This window comes from Bombina bombina, chromosome 10, assembly GCF_027579735.1.
Source record: "Bombina bombina isolate aBomBom1 chromosome 10, aBomBom1.pri, whole genome shotgun sequence".
Classification (NCBI taxonomy): Eukaryota; Metazoa; Chordata; class Amphibia; order Anura; family Bombinatoridae; genus Bombina; species Bombina bombina.
This window is the reverse complement of record NC_069508.1, coordinates 211,214,096-211,237,000: the sequence shown is the minus strand read 5'-3', so window position 1 is coordinate 211,237,000 and position 22,905 is coordinate 211,214,096. Positions and strand designations below refer to the sequence as shown.

At 42.5% G+C, this 22,905-nt stretch overlaps 1 protein-coding gene across 1 annotated transcript in view; it reads right to left on the bottom strand.

Annotated features, from left to right (window-relative positions):
- The window catches only part of CACHD1 (cache domain containing 1), a gene marked incomplete in the record, with an annotated part of 574,801 nt that overhangs the window by 806 nt on the left and 551,090 nt on the right, over positions 1–22,905 (bottom strand). The window contains 2 exon segments of the mRNA XM_053693675.1: positions 17,398–17,499; positions 17,581–17,658. Coding sequence (XP_053549650.1) covers positions 17,398–17,499; positions 17,581–17,658 — 180 coding nt within the window.

Here is a 22,905-nt window from a genome sequence, read left to right as displayed (position 1 = left end):
AAAAACATTTTAAAGTGACAAATATAGAGACTTTTATGGGATCAAATTGACTTTGTTCTTTTTTCTGTTGGCATAATTTGTTGAAGAGCATATCTAGATATGTTCAGAAATGTGCACATGTTTCGAGCACTGTACAGAAGCAGTGTTACAACAGTATGTAATATTTTATTTATTGCACATAAGAGTTTTAACACGCCTCATTCTCTTATTTGTTTAGTTGTTGGAAGCCTCTGAAAAGGTTAGAGCAAGGAAATGATAGTAAAAAGGACAGCTGATCATTATCAAACGATTGTGCACGGGCATTTTGCGCATACTTTCTGACTGAGCATGTGCAATAGTTCAAACTTTGCGGATACTGTGCTTTATGTATCTAGGGTGTATAAACCATATAAATATTTATTTTTATCATTATATTTAATATTGAAATAATCTTCCCTATTTAGGTCTCTCCTTTTTTAGCTTTCTTCATATTTGGGATAAATAATTTAATTCTCGTAAAAATAAAAAAAAATAACAAGAATGCGACTTTCGTTTAAAAAAAAAAAAAAAAGTTAAGAAAAACGCAGCTGTCAATCATAAAATATCCTTAAAAGGTCATGTATGCACAATGTTGCGTTAATACACGACTGAATTAGAATTTGAAATATGGTAATGCTTATTTGTAGACTAACAACTTACAGAGGGACAAAAGGATAAGAATGATCAGTTTATAGGAGGATAAGTCTGGGAGATCTACATCTATATAAACAAAGGCTTTACTAGAACACTATGATCATCATCTATAATCTGCTTTTTACCTCTAATAAAGTACAATGGTTCTCTCTTGTTTTTAACTGAAGAATGTACTGTCTGTGGGGCTCCTAAAATACAGTCACACTATGTCAGTGAGATTTTAGCCTCCAAGGCACAAGACCATTCACCTAGATGAGTAGAATATTTAAAAATGGAGGCATAGAATTGTAAATTCTCACATCAAATAACGTCTTTAAATCTGTAGGTACCTTAACTGCAGCATCAGTACTTATAGTTGAGCGATACCAATATAAGTAAAACTTAACATTAGTATCAAGTCAGCAAAAAAATGACATAGGAAGTCCATGTATATACACTAAAAAGAAAATGTATGCTTACCTGATAAATTTATTTCTTTTTTTTACACGATAAGTCCACGGATCATCTTAATTACTAATGGGATATTCACCTCCTGGTCAGCAGGAGGAGGCAAAGAGCACCACAGCAGAGCTGTTAAATAGCTCCTCCCCTCCCTCCCACTCCAGTCATTCGACCAAAGTTAGGAAGAGAAAGGAAAAGCCAAGGTGCAGAGGTGTCTGAAGTTTACAATAAACCTTAACCTGTCTATAAGAACAGGGCGGGCCGTGGACTCATCGTGTCGAAAAAGAAATACATTCATCAGGTAAGCATAAATTTTCTTTTATTTTTTTAAGACACGATGAGTCCACGGATCATCTTAATTACTAATGGGATTCAATACCCAAGCTAGAGTACACAGATGATACGGGAGGGACAAGACAGGAAACCTAAACAGAAGGCACCACTGCTTGAAAAACCATTCTCCCAAAAACAGCCTCAGTCGAGGCAAAAATGTCAAATTTGTAAAACTTTGAAAAAGTGTGAAGAGAGGACCAAGTTGCAGCTTTGCAAATCTGTTCCACAGAAGCTTTAGTTTTGAATGCCTATGAGGAAGCAACAGCCCTCGTGGAATGATCCATAACTCTCTCAGGAAGCTGCTGTCCAGCAGACTCATATGTAAAACGTATGATGCTCTTCAGACAAAAAGAAAGAAAAATAGCCGTAGAAAAGAGAAAAACACAAGCAAAGAAAAAGAGTAACGAAAGTCCTTAGTCGCCTGCGGGAAAAACTTTAAAGTACGGACCATGTCCAAATTGTGCTAAAGTCTTTCCTTCTTAGAAGGATTAGGATACAAGGAAGGAACAACAATATCCTGATCAATGTTCCGGTCAGAAACAACCTTAGGAAGAAATCTAATTTAGTACGTAAAAAATACCTTATCTGCATGGAAAATAAGATAAGGAGACTCATACTGTAATGCCGAGAGTTCTGACACTCCCCGAGCAGAAGAAATAAAACCTTCCAAGATAACAACTTAATATCTAAGGAATGCATAGGCTCAAACGGAGCCCCTAGAAAAACATTGAGAACTAAATTAAGACTCTATGGAGGAGTAACTGGTTCGAACACAGACCTGATCCTGACCAAGGTCTGACAAAAAAAATTGTACATCTGGAACATCCGCCAGACGTTTGTGTAACAAAATAGATAAAGCCGAGATTTGACCCTTTAGGGAACTCGTCGATAAACTCTTTCTCCAAACCCTCTTGGAAAAAAAACAAAATCCTAGGATCCTAACTCTACCCCATGAGTAGCCCTTGGATTCACAGCAATAAAGATATTTACGCCAAATCTTATGGTAAATCCTACTGGTTACAGGTTTACGAGCCTGAATCATGGTCACTATGGCCGAATCAGAAAAACCCTGCTTGGATAAAATTAAGCGTTCAATCTCCAAGCAGTCAGCTTCAGAAAAACTAGATTTGGGTAAAGAAAGGGCCCCTGAATCAGAAGTCTCCAAGGTTGCAGAGATGTCATCTCCACCAGATCTGCATACCAAATCCTGCGAGGCCAGGCCGATGCTATGAGTATCACCGAGGCCCTTTCCTGTTTGATTCGACCAATTACTCGAGGAAGAAGAGCAAACGGTGGAAACAGGTATGCTAGATTGAAATTCCAAGGAGCCGCCAAAGCATCTATCAGTTCCGCCTGGGGGTCCCTGGATCACGACCCATATCTCGGGAGCTTGGCATTCTGCTGCGATGCCATGAGATCTATCTCCGGCTGACCCTACTTGAGAATCAGACTGGAGAACACTTCCGGATGGAGTTCCCATTCCCCCGGATGAAAAATCTGCCTGCTCAGAAAATCCGCCTCCCAGCTGTCCACCCCTGGGATGTGGATCGCCGACAGACAGCAAGAATGGGCCTCCGCCCACTGAATTATTTTGGAAACCTCTGTCATCGCCAAGGAACTCCTTGTTCCTCCCTGATGAATGATGTAGGTCACTGACATTTTGTTGTCCGACTCAACCTGATAACCTGAACCGAGGCTAATTGAGGCCAGGCCAGAAGAGCATTGTAGATCGCTCTTAGTTCCAGAATGTTTATGGGCAAAACGGACTCTGTCTGTGTCTATAATCCTTGAGCCTTTAGGGAGCCCCAGACTGCTCCCCACCCTAAGAGGTTGGCATCTGTCGCCCAAGATGGTCTGCGAAAGCATGTTCCCTGGGAGAGATGAACCAGAGATAACCACCATTGAAGAAAGACCCTTGTCTCCTGCTCCAGTAGAAGCCTAGGGGACAAGTCAGAAAAATCTCAGTTCCATTGCCTCAGCATTTTCAACTGCAGAGCCCTGAGATGAAAGCGAGCAAACAGAATGATGTCCATAGCCGCCACCATCAGCCCGATTAACTCCATGCACCGAGCCATTGAAGGACGAGGAGTGGACTGAAAGGCTAGACAGGAATCGACAATCTTTGATTTCCTGACTCCTGTCAGAAATATCTGCATCGACAGAGAGTCTATTATGGTTCCTAGGAAAGTCACTCATGTGTGTGGAACTAAGGAACTCTTTTCTAAATTCACCTTCCAGCCATGGGATTTTAGGAAGGACAACACAAAGTCCGTGTGGATCTTGCTAGCTGAAATGATGGCGCCTGAACTAGAATTTCGTCCAGATAAGGCGCCACTGCAATGCCCTTAGAACGAAGCACCGCCAACAGAGATCCCAGAACCTTTGTAAAGATTCTGGGGGCTGTGGCAAGACCGAAAGGGAGAGCCACAAACTGGTAGAGTTTGTCCAGAAAAACAAACCTTAAGAACTTGAGATGATCCCTGTGACTGGGAACATACAGATATGTGTCCTTTAAATCCAATGTGGTCATAAATTGATCCTCTTGGATCAATGGTAGGATGGAACGAATAGTTTCCGTCTAGAAGGGCGGTACCCTGAGAAACTTGTTTAGGCTCTTGAGGTCTAGAAATGGTCTGAAGGTTCCCTTCTTTTTGGGAACCACAAATAGATTGGAATAAAACCCCAGTCCCTGTTCCAGAATTGGAATGGGAACAATTACTCCCAGAGCAGAGAGGTCTCTTACACAATGTAAGACCGCCTCTCTTCATCTGGTCTGCAGATAATCTCAAGATTAGGAATCTGCCTCTGGAAGGAAAAACCTTGAACTCCAGTTTGTATCTCTGAGACACAATTTCTATTGCCTAGGGATCCTGGACATCCCGAACCCAGGCTTTGAACAAAGAAGGAAAGTCTGCCCCCTACAAGATCCGGTCCCGGATCGAGGGTATACCCTTCATGCTCTCCTGGAATCGCTAGCCGACTTCTTGGACTGCTCACCCTGGTTTCAAGACTGGTTGGGTCTCCATGTAGGTCTGGACTGTTCCTGCTTAGAGGAGGAAGAGTTTCCTTTGAAATTACGAAAGGAATGAAAATTGTTGTGTCGTCCTGATTGTTTATTTCTCTTGTCCTGTAGGAGAAGATGACCCTAATCTCACGTGATATCAGAGATAATCTCCTTCAAATCAGGACTGAACAAAGTATTCCCCTTGTATAGACTGACGAGAAGCCTAGACTTAGAAGACACATCCGCAGACCAGGGCATTAACCATAAGGCTCTGCGTGCCAAGATAGAAAAACTCTATATCTTCGTTCCCAATGATAACTTGAAGGGAAGCGTCCGAAATAAAGGCATTTGGAAGTTTAAGAGTCTTTATCCTATCTTGGATCTCATCCAGAGAAGTCGCAGTCCTGAGGGCCTCAGATAGCGCATCAAACCAATATGCCACCGCACTAGTAACGGTGGCAATGCACACAGTCGGGCTGCCAAATACAAACTAACTCCAAAAGGAGTAAGAGAGGAAATGCAGAGCACTGCATGTGGAGTCGTGGACTATAAATTTTTAGGAATTTGTACCATATCTTGACCAGCGTCACTATGCTTTCTATACAGATACGCCCTAGAAAGTAGTAGGTTTAGACAAGACTATCTTTATCCAAGTAAAGGTCTCTCAAAAAATGAGAAATAGAAGAAGGATTAGTAGTACCAGAATGGTATCCATCCTAAAAAACAAGGGACCCGTAGCAGGGCGTCTTGATCCATCCTGAGTCACAAAGGTTGAATTACACAAATGAACAGTCGGGATTCCACAACAAAAAGTAACCCAGAAAAAAATGTTACCATCTCTTTAAATTTTAAAAGGCAACACTTTTCTTCTTTTTTTTTTAATTTTCTGAAAGACACTTATAAATAAACATTACTTTATTAAAAAATATATCGCCATGACATAAAGGAAGCAATGTTTTGTGTAGCAACTCCAGATGGAGTTTGTGAGGAACCGCAGGGCACTGCATGTGTGTTATAAAATCTTTTAAACACCTCCCCAATCAATCTGACACCTATAAGGCAGATACTTAAAGTTTATTAACAAAGGGTTATGTCTATATTTCACACACTGTCTCTTTAAATGTAGAAGTATTTATTTCATTAGATGACAGAAATCAATATAAGAATCTGAGGATTTCCATTTCCCCCAGTACACCTTCGCTTGCCACAATACTGACTATACAACAGCGCTATCTGAAGCGCAAAAACTCAGTTAAGAAGCCCTCCTATCCTTCCGATAACCGGAAGAGATAGGAAGGAAGTGGCTTTTACTGGGTGCACATACTAGACTTCCCCCACTCCTTCCGATAGTCGGAAGTGTTAGAAAGTTGATGCGCCCAAACACTGGCACCATTCAAACAAGCGCCGCCCTCCGTGGGCGTTCCAGAAGTCAACTCCCGGGCGCCATTGTTAATAGTATAGGCCCTGTGAGTAAGGAGTAGAATACACATGAAAAAACCGCTGTGTATACAAATAATTTCAAACAGCTTGCTAAGTAATCTCCCGGTCGCCTTGCATAAGTATAGGCACCGGGAACAAAAACATAATTTATGCTTACCTGATAAATTCCTTTCTCCTGTAGTGTAGTCAGTCCACGGGTCATCCATTACTTATGGGATATTAACTCCTCCCCAACAGGAAGTGCAAGAGGATCACCCAAGCAGAGCTGCTATATAGCTCCTCCCCTCTACGTCACACCCAGTCATTCGACCGAAAACCAAACGAGAAAGGAGAAACTATAGGGTGCAGTGGTGACTGGAGTATAATTTAAAATTTAGACCTGCCATAAAAAACAGGGCGGGCCGTGGACTGACTACACTACAGGAGAAAGGAATTTATCAGGTAAGCATAAATTATGTTTTCTCCTGTTAAGTGTAGTCAGTCCACGGGTCATCCATTACTTATGGGATACAAATACCAAAGCTAAAGTACACGGATGACGGGAGGGACAGGCAGGATCTTTATACGGAAGGAACCACTGCCTAAAGAACCTTTCTCCCAAAAACAGCCTCCGAAGAAGCAAAAGTGTCAAATTTGTAAAAAGTATGAAGAGAAGACCAAGTTGCAGCCTTGCAAATCTGTTCAACAGAGGCCTCATTCTTAAAGGCCCAAGTGGAAGCCACAGCTCTAGTAGAATGAGCTGTAATCCTTTCAGGAGGTTGCTGTCCAGCAGTCTCATAGGCTAAACGTATTATGCTACGAAGCCAAAAAGAGAGAGAGGTAGCAGATGCTTTTTGACCTCTCCTCTGTCCAGAATAAACAACAAACAGGGAAGAAGTTTGGCGAAAATCTTTAGTTGCCTGTAAATAAAATTTCAGGGCACGGACTACGTCTAGATTGTGCAGAAGTCGTTCCTTCTTTGAAGAAGGGTTAGGGCACAATGATGGAACAACAATCTCTTGATTGATATTCTTGTTAGTGACTACCTTAGGTAAGAACCCAGGTTTAGTACGCAGAACTACCTTATCTGAATGAAAAATCAGATAAGGAGAATCACAATGTAAGGCTGATAACTCAGAGACTCTACGAGCCGAGGAAATAGCCATTAAAAACAGAACTTTCCAAGATAACAGCTTGATATCAATGGAATGAAGGGGTTCAAACGGAACACCCTGTAAAACGTTAAGAACTAAGTTTAAGCTCCACGGAGGAGCTACAGTCTTAAACACAGGCTTAATCCTAGCCAAAGCCTGACAAAAAGCCTGAACGTCTGGAACTTCTGACAGACGTTTGTGTAAAAGGATAGACAGAGCTGAGATCTGTCCCTTTAAAGAACTTGCAGATAAACCCTTTTCTAAACCTTCTTGTAGAAAAGACAATATCCTAGGAATCCTAACCTTACTCCATGAGTAACTCTTGGATTCGCACCAGTGTAAGTATTTACGCCATATCTTATGGTAAATTTTCCTGGTAACAGGTTTCCTAGCCTGTATTAAGGTATCAATTACTGACTCCGAAAATCCACGCTTTGATAAAATCAAGCGTTCAATTTCCATGCAGTCAGCTTCAGAGAAATTAGATTTTGATGTTTGAAAGGACCCTGAATTAGAAGGTCCTGTCTCAGAGGCAGAGACCAAGGTGGACAGGATGACATGTCCACTAGATCTGCATACCAGGTCCTGCGTGGCCACGCAGGTGCTATTAGAATCACTGATGCTTTCTCCTGTTTGATCCTGGCAATCAAACGAGGAAGCATCGGGAAGGGTGGAAACACTTAAGCCATCCTGAAGGTCCAAGGTGCTGTCAAAGCATCTATCAGGACCGCTCCCGGGTCCCTGGACCTGGACCCGTAACAAGGAAGCTTGGCGTTCTGGCGAGACGCCATGAGATCCATATCTGGTTTGCCCCAACGTCGAAGTAATTGGGCAAAGACCTCCGGATGAAGTTCCCACTCCCCCGGATGAAAAGTCTGGCGACTTAGGAAATCCGCCTCCCAGTTCTCCACGCCTGGGATGTGGATCGCTGACAGGTGGCAAGAGTGAGACTCTGCCCAGCGAATTATCTTTGATACTTCCATCATCGCTAGGGAACTCCTTGTCCCTCCCTGATGGTTGATGTAAGCCACAGTCGTGATGTTGTCCGACTGAAACCTGATGAACCTCAGAGTTGCTAACTGAGGCCAAGCCAGAAGGGCATTGAGAACTGCTCTCAATTCCAGAATGTTTATTGGAAGGAGACTCTCCTCTTGAGTCCATGATCCCTGAGCCTTCAGGGAATTCCAGACAGCGCCCCAACCTAGTAGGCTGGCGTCTGTTGTTACAATTGTCCAGTCTGGTCTGCTGAAGGGCATCCCCCTGGACAGATGTGGCCGAGAAAGCCACCATAGAAGAGAATCTCTGGTCTCTTGATCCAGATTCAGCATAGGGGACAAATCTGAGTAATCCCCATTCCACTGACTTAGCATGCACAATTGCAGCGGTCTGAGATGCAGGCGTGCAAAAGGAACTATGTCCATTGCCGCTACCATTAAGCCGATTACCTCCATGCATTGAGCCACTGACGGGTGTTGAATGGAATGAAGGACACGGCAAGCATTTAGAAGTTTTGTTAACCTGTCCTCTGTCAGGTAAATTCTCATTTCTACAGAATCTATAAGAGTCCCCAAGAAGGGAACTCTTGTGAGTGGTAAGAGAGAACTCTTCTCCTCGTTCACTTTCCACCCATGCGACCTTAGAAATGCCAGTACTAACTCTGTATGAGACTTGGCAGTTTGGAAGCTTGACGCTTGTATCAGAATGTCGTCTAGGTACGGAGCTACCGAAATTCCTCGCGGTCTTAGTACCGCCAGAAGAGAGCCCAGAACCTTTGTAAAGATTCTTGGAGCCGTAGCCAACCCGAAGGGAAGAGCTACAAACTGGTAATGCCTGTCTAGGAAGGCAAACCTTAGATACCGGTAATGTTCTTTGTGAATCGGTATGTGAAGGTAGGCATCCTTTAAATCCACTGTGGTCATGTACTGACCTCTTTGGATCATGGGTAAGATTGTCCGAATAGTTTCCATTTTGAACGATGGAACTCTTAGGAATTTGTTTAGGATCTTTAAATCCAATATTGGTCTGAAGGTTCCCTCTTTTTTGGGAACCACAAACAGATTTGAGTAAAACCCTTGTCCGTGTTCCAACCGCGGAACTGGGTGGATCACTCCCATTAGTAAAAGGTCTTGTACACAGCGTAGAAACGCCTCTTTCTTTATCTGGTTTGTTGACAACCTTGAAAGGTGAAATCTCCCTTGTGGAGGAGAAGTTTTGAAGTCCAGAAGATATCCCTGAGATATGATCTCCAACGCCCAGGGATCCTGGACATCTCTTGCCCAAGCCTGGGCGAAGAGAGAGAGTCTGCCCCCCACTAGATCCGTTTCCGGATCGGGGGCCCTCACTTCATGCTGTCTTAGGGGCAGCAGCAGGTTTTCTGGCCTGCTTGCCCTTGTTCCAGGTCTGGTTAGGTTTCCAGCCTTGTCTGTAGTGAGCAACAGCTCCTTCCTGTTTTGGAGCAGAGGAAGTTGATGCTGCTCCTGCTTTGAAGTTACGAAAGGCACGAAAATTAGACTGTCTAGCCCTTGGTTTGGCTCTGTCTTGAGGCAGGGCATGGCCTTTACCTCCCGTAATATCAGCGATAATTTCTTTCAAACCGGGCCCGAATAATGTCTGTCCCTTGAAAGGTATGTTAAGTAATTTAGATTTAGAAGTTACATCAGCTGACCAGGATTTTAGCCACAGCGCTCTGCGCGCCTGAATGGCGAATCCGGAATTCTTAGCCGTAAGTTTAGTTAAATGTACTACGGCATCAGAAATAAATGAATTAGCTAGTTTAAGGGTTTTAAGCTTGTGTGTAATCTCATCTAATGGAGCTGAGTCAAGGGTCTCTTCCAGAGACTCAAACCAAAATGCTGCCGCAGCCGTGACAGGCGCAATGCATGCAAGGGGTTGCAATATAAAACCTTGTTGAACAAACATTTTCTTAAGGTAACCCTCTAACTTTTTATCCATTGGATCTGAAAAGGCACAGCTATCCTCCACCGGGATAGTGGTACGCTTAGCTAAAGTAGAAACTGCTCCCTCCACCTTAGGGACCGTTTGCCATAAGTCCCGTGTGGTGGCGTCTATTGGAAACATTTTTCTGAATATAGGAGGGGGTGAGAAAGGCACACCGGGTCTATCCCACTCCTTAGTAACAATTTCAGTAAGTCTCTTAGGTATAGGAAAAACGTCAGTACTCGTCGGTACCGCAAAATATTTATCCAACCTACACATTTTCTCTGGGATTGCAACTGTGTTACAATCATTCAGAGCCGCTAACACCTCCCCTAGTAATACACGGAGGTTTTCCAGCTTAAACTTAAAATTTGAAATGTCTGAATCCAGTTTATTTGGATCAGATCCGTCACCCGCAGAATGAAGCTCTCCGTCCTCATGTTCTGCAAATTGTGACGCAGTGTCAGACATGGCCCTAGCATTATCAGCGCACTCTGTTCTCACCCCAGAGTGATCTTGTTTACCCCTAAGTTCTGGCAATTTAGACAAAACTTCAGTCATAACATTAGCCATGTCTTGTAAAGTGATTTGTAATGGCCGCCCTGATGTACTTGGCGTTACAATATCACGCACCTCCTGAGCGGGAGATGCAGGTACTGACACGTGAGGCAAGTTAGTCGGCATAACTTCCCCCTCGTTGTCTGGTGAATGTTGCTTAACATGTACAGATTGGCTTTTATTTAAAGTAGCATCAATGCAATTAGTACATAAATTTCTATTGGGCTCCACCTTGGCTTTTGAACATATTGCACAAAGAGATTCCTCTGTGTCAGACATGTTTAAACAAACTAGCAATTAGACTAGCAAGCTTGGAAATACTTTTCAACTGAATTTACAAGCAATATGCAAAACGTTACTGTGCCTTTAAGAAGCACACAAAAACTGTCACAGTTGAATAACAATGAACCGGATTAGTTATAGAAACCAAATTTTCACGATAAATGCATAAATTTAGCAAAGGATTGCACTCATTAGCAATGGATGATTAACCCTTAATATCAGAAAAAACGGATAACAATTGAAAATATAAGCGTTTTTATCACAGTCAAAGCACAGTCTCACAGGTCTGCTGTGAGTGATTACCTCCCTCAAAACTAGTTTTGAAGACCCCTGAGCTCTGTAGAGACGTCCTGGATCATGCAGGGAGAAGAAGGCAGACTGTGACTGAATTTCTAATGCGTAGTAAAAGCGCCAAAATAGGCCCCTCCCACTCACAATACAACAGTGAGGGAAGCTCAGTAAACTGTTTTAATTTAAAACAAACGACAGCCATGTGGAAAATAACGCCCAAAACAATTTTTCACCAAGTACCTCAGATAATTAAACGATTTAACATGCCAGCAAACGTTTAAAATCTAATTTATGAAATGTCATTAAAAGCCTGCTGCTAGTCGCTCACACTGCAAGTTAGGCTAAAAGTTATATGCATACAGTATTTTCCCAGTGAAGTGCCATTCCCCAGAAATACTTAAGTGTAAACATACATACATATCAGCCTGATACCAGTTGCTACTACTGCACTTAAGGCTGTACTTACATTATATCGGTATTAGCAGTATTTTCTCAGTCAATTCCATTCCTTAGAAAATAATATACTGCAACATACCTCTTTGCAGGTGAACCTGCCCGCTGTCCCCTGTTCTGAAGTTACCTCACTCCTCAGAATGGCCGAGAACAGCAAATGGATCTTAGTTACGTCCGCTAAGATCATACACAAAACTCAGGTAGATTCTTCTTCAAATGCTGCCTGAGAAGAAACAACACACTCCGGTGCCGTTTAAAATAACAAACTTTTGATTGAAGATATAAAAACTAAGTTTAATCACCACAGTCCTCTCACACATCCTATCTATTAGTTGGGTGCAAGAGAATGACTGGGTGTGACGTAGAGGGGAGGAGCTATATAGCAGCTCTGCTTGGGTGATCCTCTTGCACTTCCTGTTGGGGAGGAGTTAATATCCCATAAGTAATGGATGACCCGTGGACTGACTACACTTAACAGGAGAAACATAGAATGTACTATATCATCGTGATGCTGTCATAACACATAGCACACTGTTATAAACAGCCCAGTATGAGATCTCCCGGGCGCCTTGCATAAGTATAGACACCGGGAACAAAACATAGAATGTACTGTATCATGGTGATGCTGTCATAACACATAGCACACTGTTATAAACTTCCCAGTATGAGATCTCCCAGTCGCCTTGCTTAAAGTGAATGTAAATTTTCCAACAATTGAAGGTCCCTACAACCTCCATAACACATGCTGACTCAAACCACAATATTTTTTTTAATAAAATTTAAATTATTAATATATTTTTTACACCAAACTTGGCTCCGTTTTGTTGATCAACTCCTCCCATCTGGCACTTCCTTGATTTGCAGCCTGTGACGTATAGAGCGGTCCCACCCGCTCTATTACGTACCTCTGAAGCGCGTCCCCGCGGAGTACTTAATTTGCGCATGCGTGCAGAACTTGGTGTGTTAATCTGCGCATGCGATCCCGATTCCAAATGCAAACATTTGTATTTGGTCGTTTAGCGCATGCGTGTGTCGTGGACGCGCGCATGCGTGTGTCGTGGACGCACTATGCTTCGGTATCCCTCTTGTACTTATGCATGCGCAGAAGCAGCGCATGACGTTTTACAAAAGGGGTTGAACGCCACGGGGTAGGGGAGAGGATTGGAATAAACAATTGTCAATCAAGTAGAAAATGAGTGACAAAATGGCGGGCGGAGGAATTGCGGCTCCGAAAATTAGGTAAAAAAGTATATATTTGAATTCTGAATGAAAATAGAAAAAAATAATGAATTAAAGTCCTCCTGATTTATTGCCCTTGATAATATGAGGATAAGTGATACTGTTGACTTTACATTCGCTTTAAGTATAGGCACCGGGAACAAAACATAGAATGTACTGTATCATGGTGATGCTGTCATAACACATAGCACACTGTTATAAACAGCCCAGTATGAGATCTCCCGGTCGCCTTGCATAAGTATAGGCACCGGGAACAAAACATAGAATGTACCGTATCATGGTGATGCTGTCATAACACATAGCACACTGTTATAAACAGCCCAGTATGAGATCTCCCGTTCAATGAGGTCTATATAAAAATAATAAAGTGCCCAGACCTTTTTCTGAGATTCCTCTTCCAGAAATAAAGTCAGCACTTACCTCATCTTCTGCCTGGCAGCAAGGCAGTTCCCAGGTTTAGGAGGTCCTCTCCCTCCCATGGACCTGTAACGAAAACTAAAGTCCTGACTAAAATCCCTCAGGTTTTCTTGGTAAGGGCAGCATCAGAATATGGGAGGCACAGTGATAATTATGTCCCACAAGTTCCCATTGCTTTAAAGCCACCAAAAGCTCTACTGAAGAGACTGATATGAACTACGGCTACACCCTAGGACAAAGCAGCACAATCTTGCACTACTTTAAAAATAATAAACTCTTGATTGAAGAATCTATAACTAACACCTTACTTTACCTCTTCCTATCACTAGCATAGGCAAAGAGAATGACTGGAGTGGAAGGGAGGGGAGGAGCTATTTAACAGCTCTGCTGTGGTGCTCTTTGCCTCCTCCTGCTGACCAGGAGGTGAATATCCCATTAGTAATTAAGATGATCTGTGGACTCATCGTGTCTTAAAAAAGAAAGGAATCAGTCGGTGCTTCCTATATGTACTGATTTTGACTAGCCACAATCTCCTTGCACAGTAAAGTTGAGCCCCTTATTGGGTAATGCAACTATATGGATTGAGGAGCTGTTACGCTGTGTGAGCCTAAGACAAAGTTTTTTTACAGCCCTTTAAAGGACCTACAGGCATAGTCACTGGTGTCACCACCTTGATCTACTTGTTCCTGGCAAGGGCAGTTTCATGGTCTGTCTTACAGCTTTATGCTTTTTCGAGTTATGATTGCTGATGTTTCACTGACGGAGCAACGAGTAGACACGTTACAGTCTGTATTGTGGTCTGGTCCTGCAGTCATCAGGAGTGTTGTTTTGGAATGCTTCAGGAGATTTAATAGTTACTCCAGCAGTGCCGGCAGTGAATATTGTGTAGCACAAGGTGCCAGCCTCAAAGATATCCGGCGACCCGGACTTGTTAAGAGCTAGTTGCGCTACTTATACATTTAACTCCATATCCAATACCTACATCAATCATATATGGGTTTGTGAACTACTTGCCGTATGCCTGGCATGAACTACTTGCCATATGCCTGGCATGAACTACTTGCCATATGCCTGGCATGAACTACTTGCCATATGCCTGGCATGAACTACTTGCCGCATCCCTTAAATGAACTACTCGCCGCATCCCTTAAATGAACTACTCGCCGCATTCCTTAAATGAACTACTCGCCGCATCCCTTAAATGAACTACTCGCCGCATCCCTTAAATGAACTACTCGCCGCATCCCTTAAATGAACTACTCGCCGCATCCCTTAAATGAACTACTCGCCGCATCCCTTAAATGAACTACTCGCCGCATCCCTTAAATGAACTACTCGCCGCATCCCTTAAATGAACTACTCGCCGCATCCCTTAAATGAACTACTCGCCGCATCCCTTAAATGAACTACTCGCCGCATCCCTTAAATAATGAACTACTCGCCGCATCCCTTAAATAATGAACTACTCGCCGCATCCCTTAAATAATGAACTACTTGCTGCATCCCTTAAATAATGAACTACTTGCTGCATCCCTTAAATGAACTACTCGCCGCATCCCTTAAATGAACTACTCGCCGCATCCCTTAAATGAACTACTCGCCGCATCCCTTAAATGAACTACTCGCCGCATCCCTTAAATGATCTACTCGCCGCATCCCTTAAATGAACTACTCTCTGTATCCCTTAAATGAACTACTCACCGCATCCCTTAAATGAACTACTCGCCGTATCCCTTAAATGAACTACTCGCCGTATCCCATAAATGAACTATTCGCCGCATCCCTTAAATTAACTACTCGCCGCATCCCTTAAATGAACTACTCCCTGCATCCATTACATGAACTACTCGCCGCATCCCTTAAATGAACTACTCGCCGTATCCCTTAAATGAACTACTCGCTGTATCCCATAAATGAACTACTCGCCGCATCCCTTAAATGAACTACTCGCCGCATCCCTTAAATGAACTACTCCCTGCATCCATTACATGAACTACTCGCCGTATCCCTTAAATGAACTACTCGCCACATCCCTTAAATGAACTACTCGCCGCATCCCTTAAATGAACTACTCGCCGCATCCCTTAAATGAACTACTCCCTGCATCCATTACATGAACTACTCGCCGTATCCCTTAAATGAACTACTCGCCGCATCCCTTAAATGAACTACTCGCCGCATCCCTTAAATGAACTACTCGCCGCATCCCTTAAATGAACTACTCGCCGCATCCCTTAAATGAACTACTCGCCGCATCCCTTAAATGAACTACTCGCCGCATCCCTTAAATGAACTACTCTCTGTATCCCTTAAAACTACTCGCCGCATCCCTTAAATGAACTACTCGCCGCATCCCTTAAATGAACTACTCGCCGTATCCCTTAAATGAACTACTCGCCGTATCCCATAAATTAACTATTCGCTGCATCCCTTAAATGAACTACTCGCCGCATCCCTTAAATGAACTACTCCCTGCATCCATTACATGACCTACTCGCCGTATCCCTTAAATGAACTACTCGCCGCATCCCTTAAATGAACTACTCGCCGTATCCCTTAAATGAACTACTCGCTGTATCCCATAAATGAACTACTCGCCGCATCCCTTAAATGAACTACTCGCCGCATCCCTTAAATGAACTACTCCCTGCATCCATTACATGAACTACTCGCCGTATCCCTTAAATGAACTACTCGCCGCATCCCTTAAATGAACTACTCGCCGCATCCCTTAAATGAACTACTCGCCGCATCCCTTAAATGAACTACTCCCTGCATCCATTACATGAACTACTCGCCGTATCCCTTAAATGAACTACTCGCCGCATCCCTTAAATGAACTATTCGCTGCATCCCTTAAATGAACTACTCGCCGCATCCCTTAAATGAACTACTCCCTGCATCCATTACATGACCTACTCGCCGCATCCCTTAAATGAACTACTCGCCGCATCCCTTAAATGAACTACTCGCCGTATCCCTTAAATGAACTACTCGCTGTATCCCATAAATGAACTACTCGCCGCATCCCTTAAATGAACTACTCGCCGCATCCCTTAAATGAACTACTCCCTGCATCCATTACATGAACTACTCGCCGTATCCCTTAAATGAACTACTCGCCGCATCCCTTAAATGAACTACTCGCCGCATCCCTTAAATGAACTACTCGCCGCATCCCTTAAATGAACTACTCGCCGCATCCCTTAAATGAACTACTCCCTGCATCCATTACATGAACTAATCGCCGTATCCCTTAAATGAACTACTCGCCGTATCCCTTAAATGAACTATGCATCATTCCTATTTAGTGCAATTTAGTTATAAATGTTTACATTGACTCGACTTTTTATTGAACTATTATTCATTTTATTAGATTGCCGTTGCATTGGAACATTTACTGGTATCTCACCTGCAGCATCAGATCTTACAGCCGTTATGTACATTGCAAGCACAATTGCGTCATTATAATAAAGGGACATGATAAACACGTTGGATGCTTTTCTTACTGCACTATTGCTAACCTATAAATATGATTGTCACCTGCAAAATAATTAAACACCTAGCTAAAGTCAGATTCTAACTGCTGAGTCACAATCACAAATGGCATATGTGCGTAGCCTGCGTTCAGCTCAGAATCATCAGTCAATTTCCGCTTGGGAGCTGATGTGTTTTATTCCTTTACAGGAGTTGGACAGCAATAGCAGTTTTAGGATCATTTACCATACCCGTTTATGGCTCACACTGAAGGGATTTAAAGGAACATGAAACCCAAATGTTTCCTTTCATGATTCAGACAAAGCAGAACATTTAAACAGCTTTCCAATTTACTTCTATTATCACTCTTGCTTCTGATATTCTTCACTGAATGAGCAGCAATGCACTAATGGGAGCTGGATGAACACATCAATAAGCCAAAGACAGGAGGCATATGTGCAGCCACCAATCAGCATCTAGCTCCCAGCTCACGAGCCTACCTAGGTATGCTTTTTAAACAAAAGATACCAAGAGAACAAAGCATATTAGAATAATAGAAGCAAGTTGGAAAGTTCTTTAAAATTGCTGCTCTATCTGAATCATGAAAGAAAAAAACATTGGGTTTGATGTCCCTTTAAGTGTTAAGACAGAAGGATTAAGATAACGGAGCCTTAAATTGTAAGATGCAGCGCTGCTTAAGATACTGAGCAAAGCACTTACCGTGATCACTCTCAGTCCCAGAACGTCCCCAGTACCGCCGTCTCCTCTCTGGGCTGTGCGCGTGCCGCTCAATCACAGCTGCTATGAACCTTGTATTGCTGACTATTGTACAAACATAAAAACTAAATGTTACATTGAATGTAATTACAAGATCCTCAATATGCCAAGTCACAGTCTACTTACTGATCCCACGATCCTCATGGCTGTCATAATCTCTCTCGTCTCGATCGTTTTCCAAGTTAGACATTCGTACTGACATTTCTATGGCAAAACCAAGGACATCATGAAAGAAGGTTAGTGATATCTAGGCATGCTTCTACAGTGATATCTAGGCATGCTTCTACAGTGATATCTAGGTGTGCTTCTACAGTGATATCTAGGCGTGCTTCTACAGTGATATCTAGGCGTGCTTCTACAGTGATATCTAGGTGTGCTTCTACAGAGATATCTAGGTGTGCTTCTACAGTGATATCTAGGTGTGCTTCTACAGTGATTTCTAGGTGTGCTTCTACAGTGATATATCTAGGTGTGCTTCTACAGTGATATATCTAGGCGTGCTTCTACAGTGATATCTAGGCATGCTTCTACAGTGATATCTAGGTATGCTTCTACAGTGCTATATCTAGGCGTGCTTCTACAGTGATATCTAGGTGTGCTTCTACAGTGATATCTAGGTGTGCTTCTACAGTGATATATCTAGGTGTGCTTCTACAGTGATATATCTAGGTGTGCTTCTACAGTGATATATCTAGGTGTGCTTCTACAGTGATATCTAGGCATGCTTCTACAGTGATATCTAGGTATGCTTCTACAGTGATATATCTAGGCGTGCTTCTACAGTGATATCTAGGTGTGCTTCTACAGTGATATCTAGGTGTGCTTCTACAGTGATATCTAGGTGTGCTTCTACAGCGATATATCTAGGCGTGCTTCTACAGAGATATCTAGGCGTGCTTCTACAGTGATATCTAGGTGTGCTTCTACAGTGATATCTAGGTATGCTTCTACAGTGATATCTAGGTATGCTTCTACAGTTATATCTAGGTATGCTTCTACAGTGATATCTAGGTATGCTTCTACAGTGATATCTAGGCATGCTTCTACAGTGATATCTAGGTATGCTTCTACAGTGATATATCTAGGCGTGCTTCTACAGTGATATCTAGGCATGCTTCTACAGTGATATATCTAGGCGTGCTTCTACAGTGATATCTAGGTATGCTTCTACAGTTATATCTAGGTATGCTTCTACAGTGATATCTAGGTGTGCTTCTACAGTGATATCTAGGTATGCTTCTACAGTGATATCTAGGTATGCTTCTACAGTTATATCTAGGTATGCTTCTACAGTGATATCTAGGTATGCTTCTACAGTGATATCTAGGTATGCTTCTACAGTGATATATCTAGGCGTGCTTCTACAGTGATATCTAGGCGTGCTTCTACAGTGATATATCTAGGTGTGCTTCTACAGTGATATCTAGGCATGCTTCTACAGTGATATCTAGGTGTGCTTCTACAGTGATATCTAGGCATGCTTCTACAGTGATATATCTAGGTGTGCTTCTACAGTGATATCTAGGCATGCTTCTACAGTGATATCTAGGCGTGCTTCTACAGTGATATATCTAGGTGTGCTTCTACAGTGATATCTAGGCATGCTTCTACAGTGATATCTAGGTGTGCTTCTACAGTGATATCTAGGTGTGCTTCTACAGAGATATCTAGGCGTGCTTCTACAGTTATATCTAGGCGTGCTTCTACAGTGATATCTAGGTATGCTTCTACAGAGATATCTAGGTGTGCTTCTACAGAGATATCTAGGTGTGCTTCTACAGAGCTAATGTAAACTCAAGATATACACAGATATTGTACTTTAAACAGTGTATTTCTAAAGAGTCTTTTCAATAATCACAACACATTCAAGCAATATGATAAGATTTTAAGGATTAAATACAGCAGAATAAAGAACAAAGTGCACTTGCTCTGAATTTTTAATAAGCAACAGATTTTTTTCTAACACATTTAAACATTTTATTTAATTTGCTGCCCCATATATCATGTGACAGCCATCAGCCAATCACAGACTCAAATACATACACACTGAACTCTTGCCCATACTCAGTAGTAACTGGTGCATCAGACAGTATGCATATAAGTATCATGTGACAGCCATCAGCTAATCACAGACTCATATACGTATACACTGTGATCTCTTGCACATTCTCAGTCGGAGTTGTTACCTCAGTGTGCATATAACTGTATTATGTGACAGCCATCAGCCAATCACAGACTCATATACGTATACACTGATATCTTGCACATGCTCAGTAGTAACTGGTGCATCAGTAAGTGTGCATATAACTATCATGTGACAGCCATCAGCTTAACCACAGACTCATATACATATACACTGATCTCTTGCACATGCTCAGTAGGAGCTGGTACCTCAGTGTGCATATAACTATCATGTGACAGCCATCAGCTAATCACAGACTCATATACGTATACACTGTGATATCTTGCACATGCTCAGTAGTAACTGGTGCATCAGTAAGTGTGCATATAACTATCATGTGACAGCCATCAGCTTAACCACAGACTCATATACACTGATCTCTTGCACATGCTCAGTAGGAGCTGGTACCTCAGTGTGCATATAACTATCATGTGACAGCCATCAGCTAATCACAGACTCATATACGTATACACTGTGATATCTTGCACATGCTCAGTAGTAACTGGTGCATCAGTAAGTGTGCATATAACTATCATGTGACAGCCATCAGCTAACCACAGACTCATATACACTGATCTCTTGCACATGCTCAGTAGGAGCTGGTACCTCAGTGTGCATATAACTATCATGTGACAGCCATCAGCTAATCACAGACTCATATACGTACACACTGTGATCTCTTGCACATTCTCAGTCGGAGTTGTTACCTCAGTGTGCATATAACTGTATTATGTGACAGCCATCAGCCAATCACAGACTCATATACATATACACTGATCTCTTGCACATGCTCAGTAGGAGCTGGTACCTCAGTGTGCATATAACTATCATGTGACAGCCATCAGCTAACCACAGACTCATATACACTGATCTCTTGCACATGCTCAGTAGGAGCTGGTACCTCAGTGTGCATATAACTATCATGTGACAGCCATCAGCTAATCACAGACTCATATACGTATACACTGTGATATCTTGCACATGCTCAGTAGTAACTGGTGCATCAGTAAGTGTGCATATAACTATCATGTGACAGCCATCAGCTAACCACAGACTCATATACACTGATCTCTTGCACATGCTCAGTAGGAGCTGGTACCTCAGTGTGCATATAACTATCATGTGACAGCCATCAGCTAATCACAGACTCATATACGTACACACTGTGATCTCTTGCACATTCTCAGTCGGAGTTGTTACCTCAGTGTGCATATAACTGTATTATGTGACAGCCATCAGCCAATCACAGACTCATATACATATACACTGATCTCTTGCACATGCTCAGTAGGAGCTGGTACCTCAGTGTGCATATAACTATCATGTGACAGCCATCAGCTAATCACAGACTCATATACGTACACACTGTGATCTCTTGCACATTCTCAGTCGGAGTTGTTACCTCAGTGTGCATATAACTGTATTATGTGACAGCCATCAGCCAATCACAGACTCATATACATATACACTGATCTCTTGCACATGCTCAGTAGGAGCTGGTACCTCAGTGTGCATATAACTATCATGTGACAGCCATCAGCTAACCACAGACTCATATACACTGATCTCTTGCACATGCTCAGTAGGAGCTGGTACCTCAGTGTGCATATAACTATCATGTGACAGCCATCAGCTAATCACAGACTCATATACGTATACACTGTGATCTCTTGCACATTCTCAGTCGGAGTTGTTACCTCAGTGTGCATATAACTGTATTATGTGACAGCCATCAGCCAATCACAGACTCATATACACTGATCTCTTGCACATGCTCAGTAGGAGCTGGTACCTCAGTGTGCATATAACTATCATGTGACAGCCATCAGCTAATCACAGACTCATATACGTACACACTGTGATCTCTTGCACATTCTCAGTCGGAGTTGTTACCTCAGTGTGCATATAACTGCATTATGTGACAGCCATCAGCCAATCACAGACTCATATACACTGATCTCTTGCACATGCTCAGTAGGAGCTGGTACCTCAGTGTGCATATAACTATCATGTGACAGCCATCAGCTAATCACAGACTCATATACGTACACACTGTGATCTCTTGCACATTCTCAGTCGGAGTTGTTACCTCAGTGTGCATATAACTGTATTATGTGACAGCCATCAGCCAATCACAGACTCATATACATATACACTGATCTCTTGCACATGCTCAGTAGGAGCTGGTACCTCAGTGTGCATATAACTATCATGTGACAGCCATCAGCTAACCACAGACTCATATACACTGATCTCTTGCACATGCTCAGTAGGAGCTGGTACCTCAGTGTGCATATAACTATCATGTGACAGCCATCAGCTAATCACAGACTCATATAAGTACACACTGTGATCTCTTGCACATTCTCAGTCGGAGTTGTTACCTCAGTGTGCATATAACTGTATTATGTGACAGCCATCAGCCAATCACAGACTCATATACATATACACTGATCTCTTGCACATGCTCAGTAGGAGCTGGTACCTCAGTGTGCATATAACTATCATGTGACAGCCATCAGCTAATCACAGACTCATATACGTATACACTGTGATCTCTTGCACATTCTCAGTCGGAGTTGTTACCTCAGTGTGCATATAACTGTATTATGTGACAGCCATCAGCTAACCACAGACTCATATACGTATACACTGTGATCTCTTGCACATTCTCAGTCGGAGTTGTTACCTCAGTGTGCATATAACTGTATTATGTGACAGCCATCAGCCAATCACAGACTCATATACACTGATCTCTTGCACATGCTCAGTAGGAGCTGGTACCTCAGTGTGCATATAACTATCATGTGACAGCCATCAGCTAATCACAGACTCATATACGTACACACTGTGATCTCTTGCACATTCTCAGTCGGAGTTGTTACCTCAGTGTGCATATAACTGCATTATGTGACAGCCATCAGCCAATCACAGACTCATATACACTGATCTCTTGCACATGCTCAGTAGGAGCTGGTACCTCAGTGTGCATATAACTATCATGTGACAGCCATCAGCTAATCACAGACTCATATACGTATACACTGTGATCTCTTGCACATGCTCAGTAATAACTGGTGCTTCAGACAGTGTGCATATAACTATCATGTGATAGCCATCAGCCAATCACAGACTCATATACATACACACTGAACTCTTGCACATGCTCAGTAGGAGCTGGTACCTCAGAAAGTGTGCATATAAAAAAAATGACTGCACAATCTGATAATGGAATTAAATTGGACAGTTTCTTAAAACTGCATTAAGGT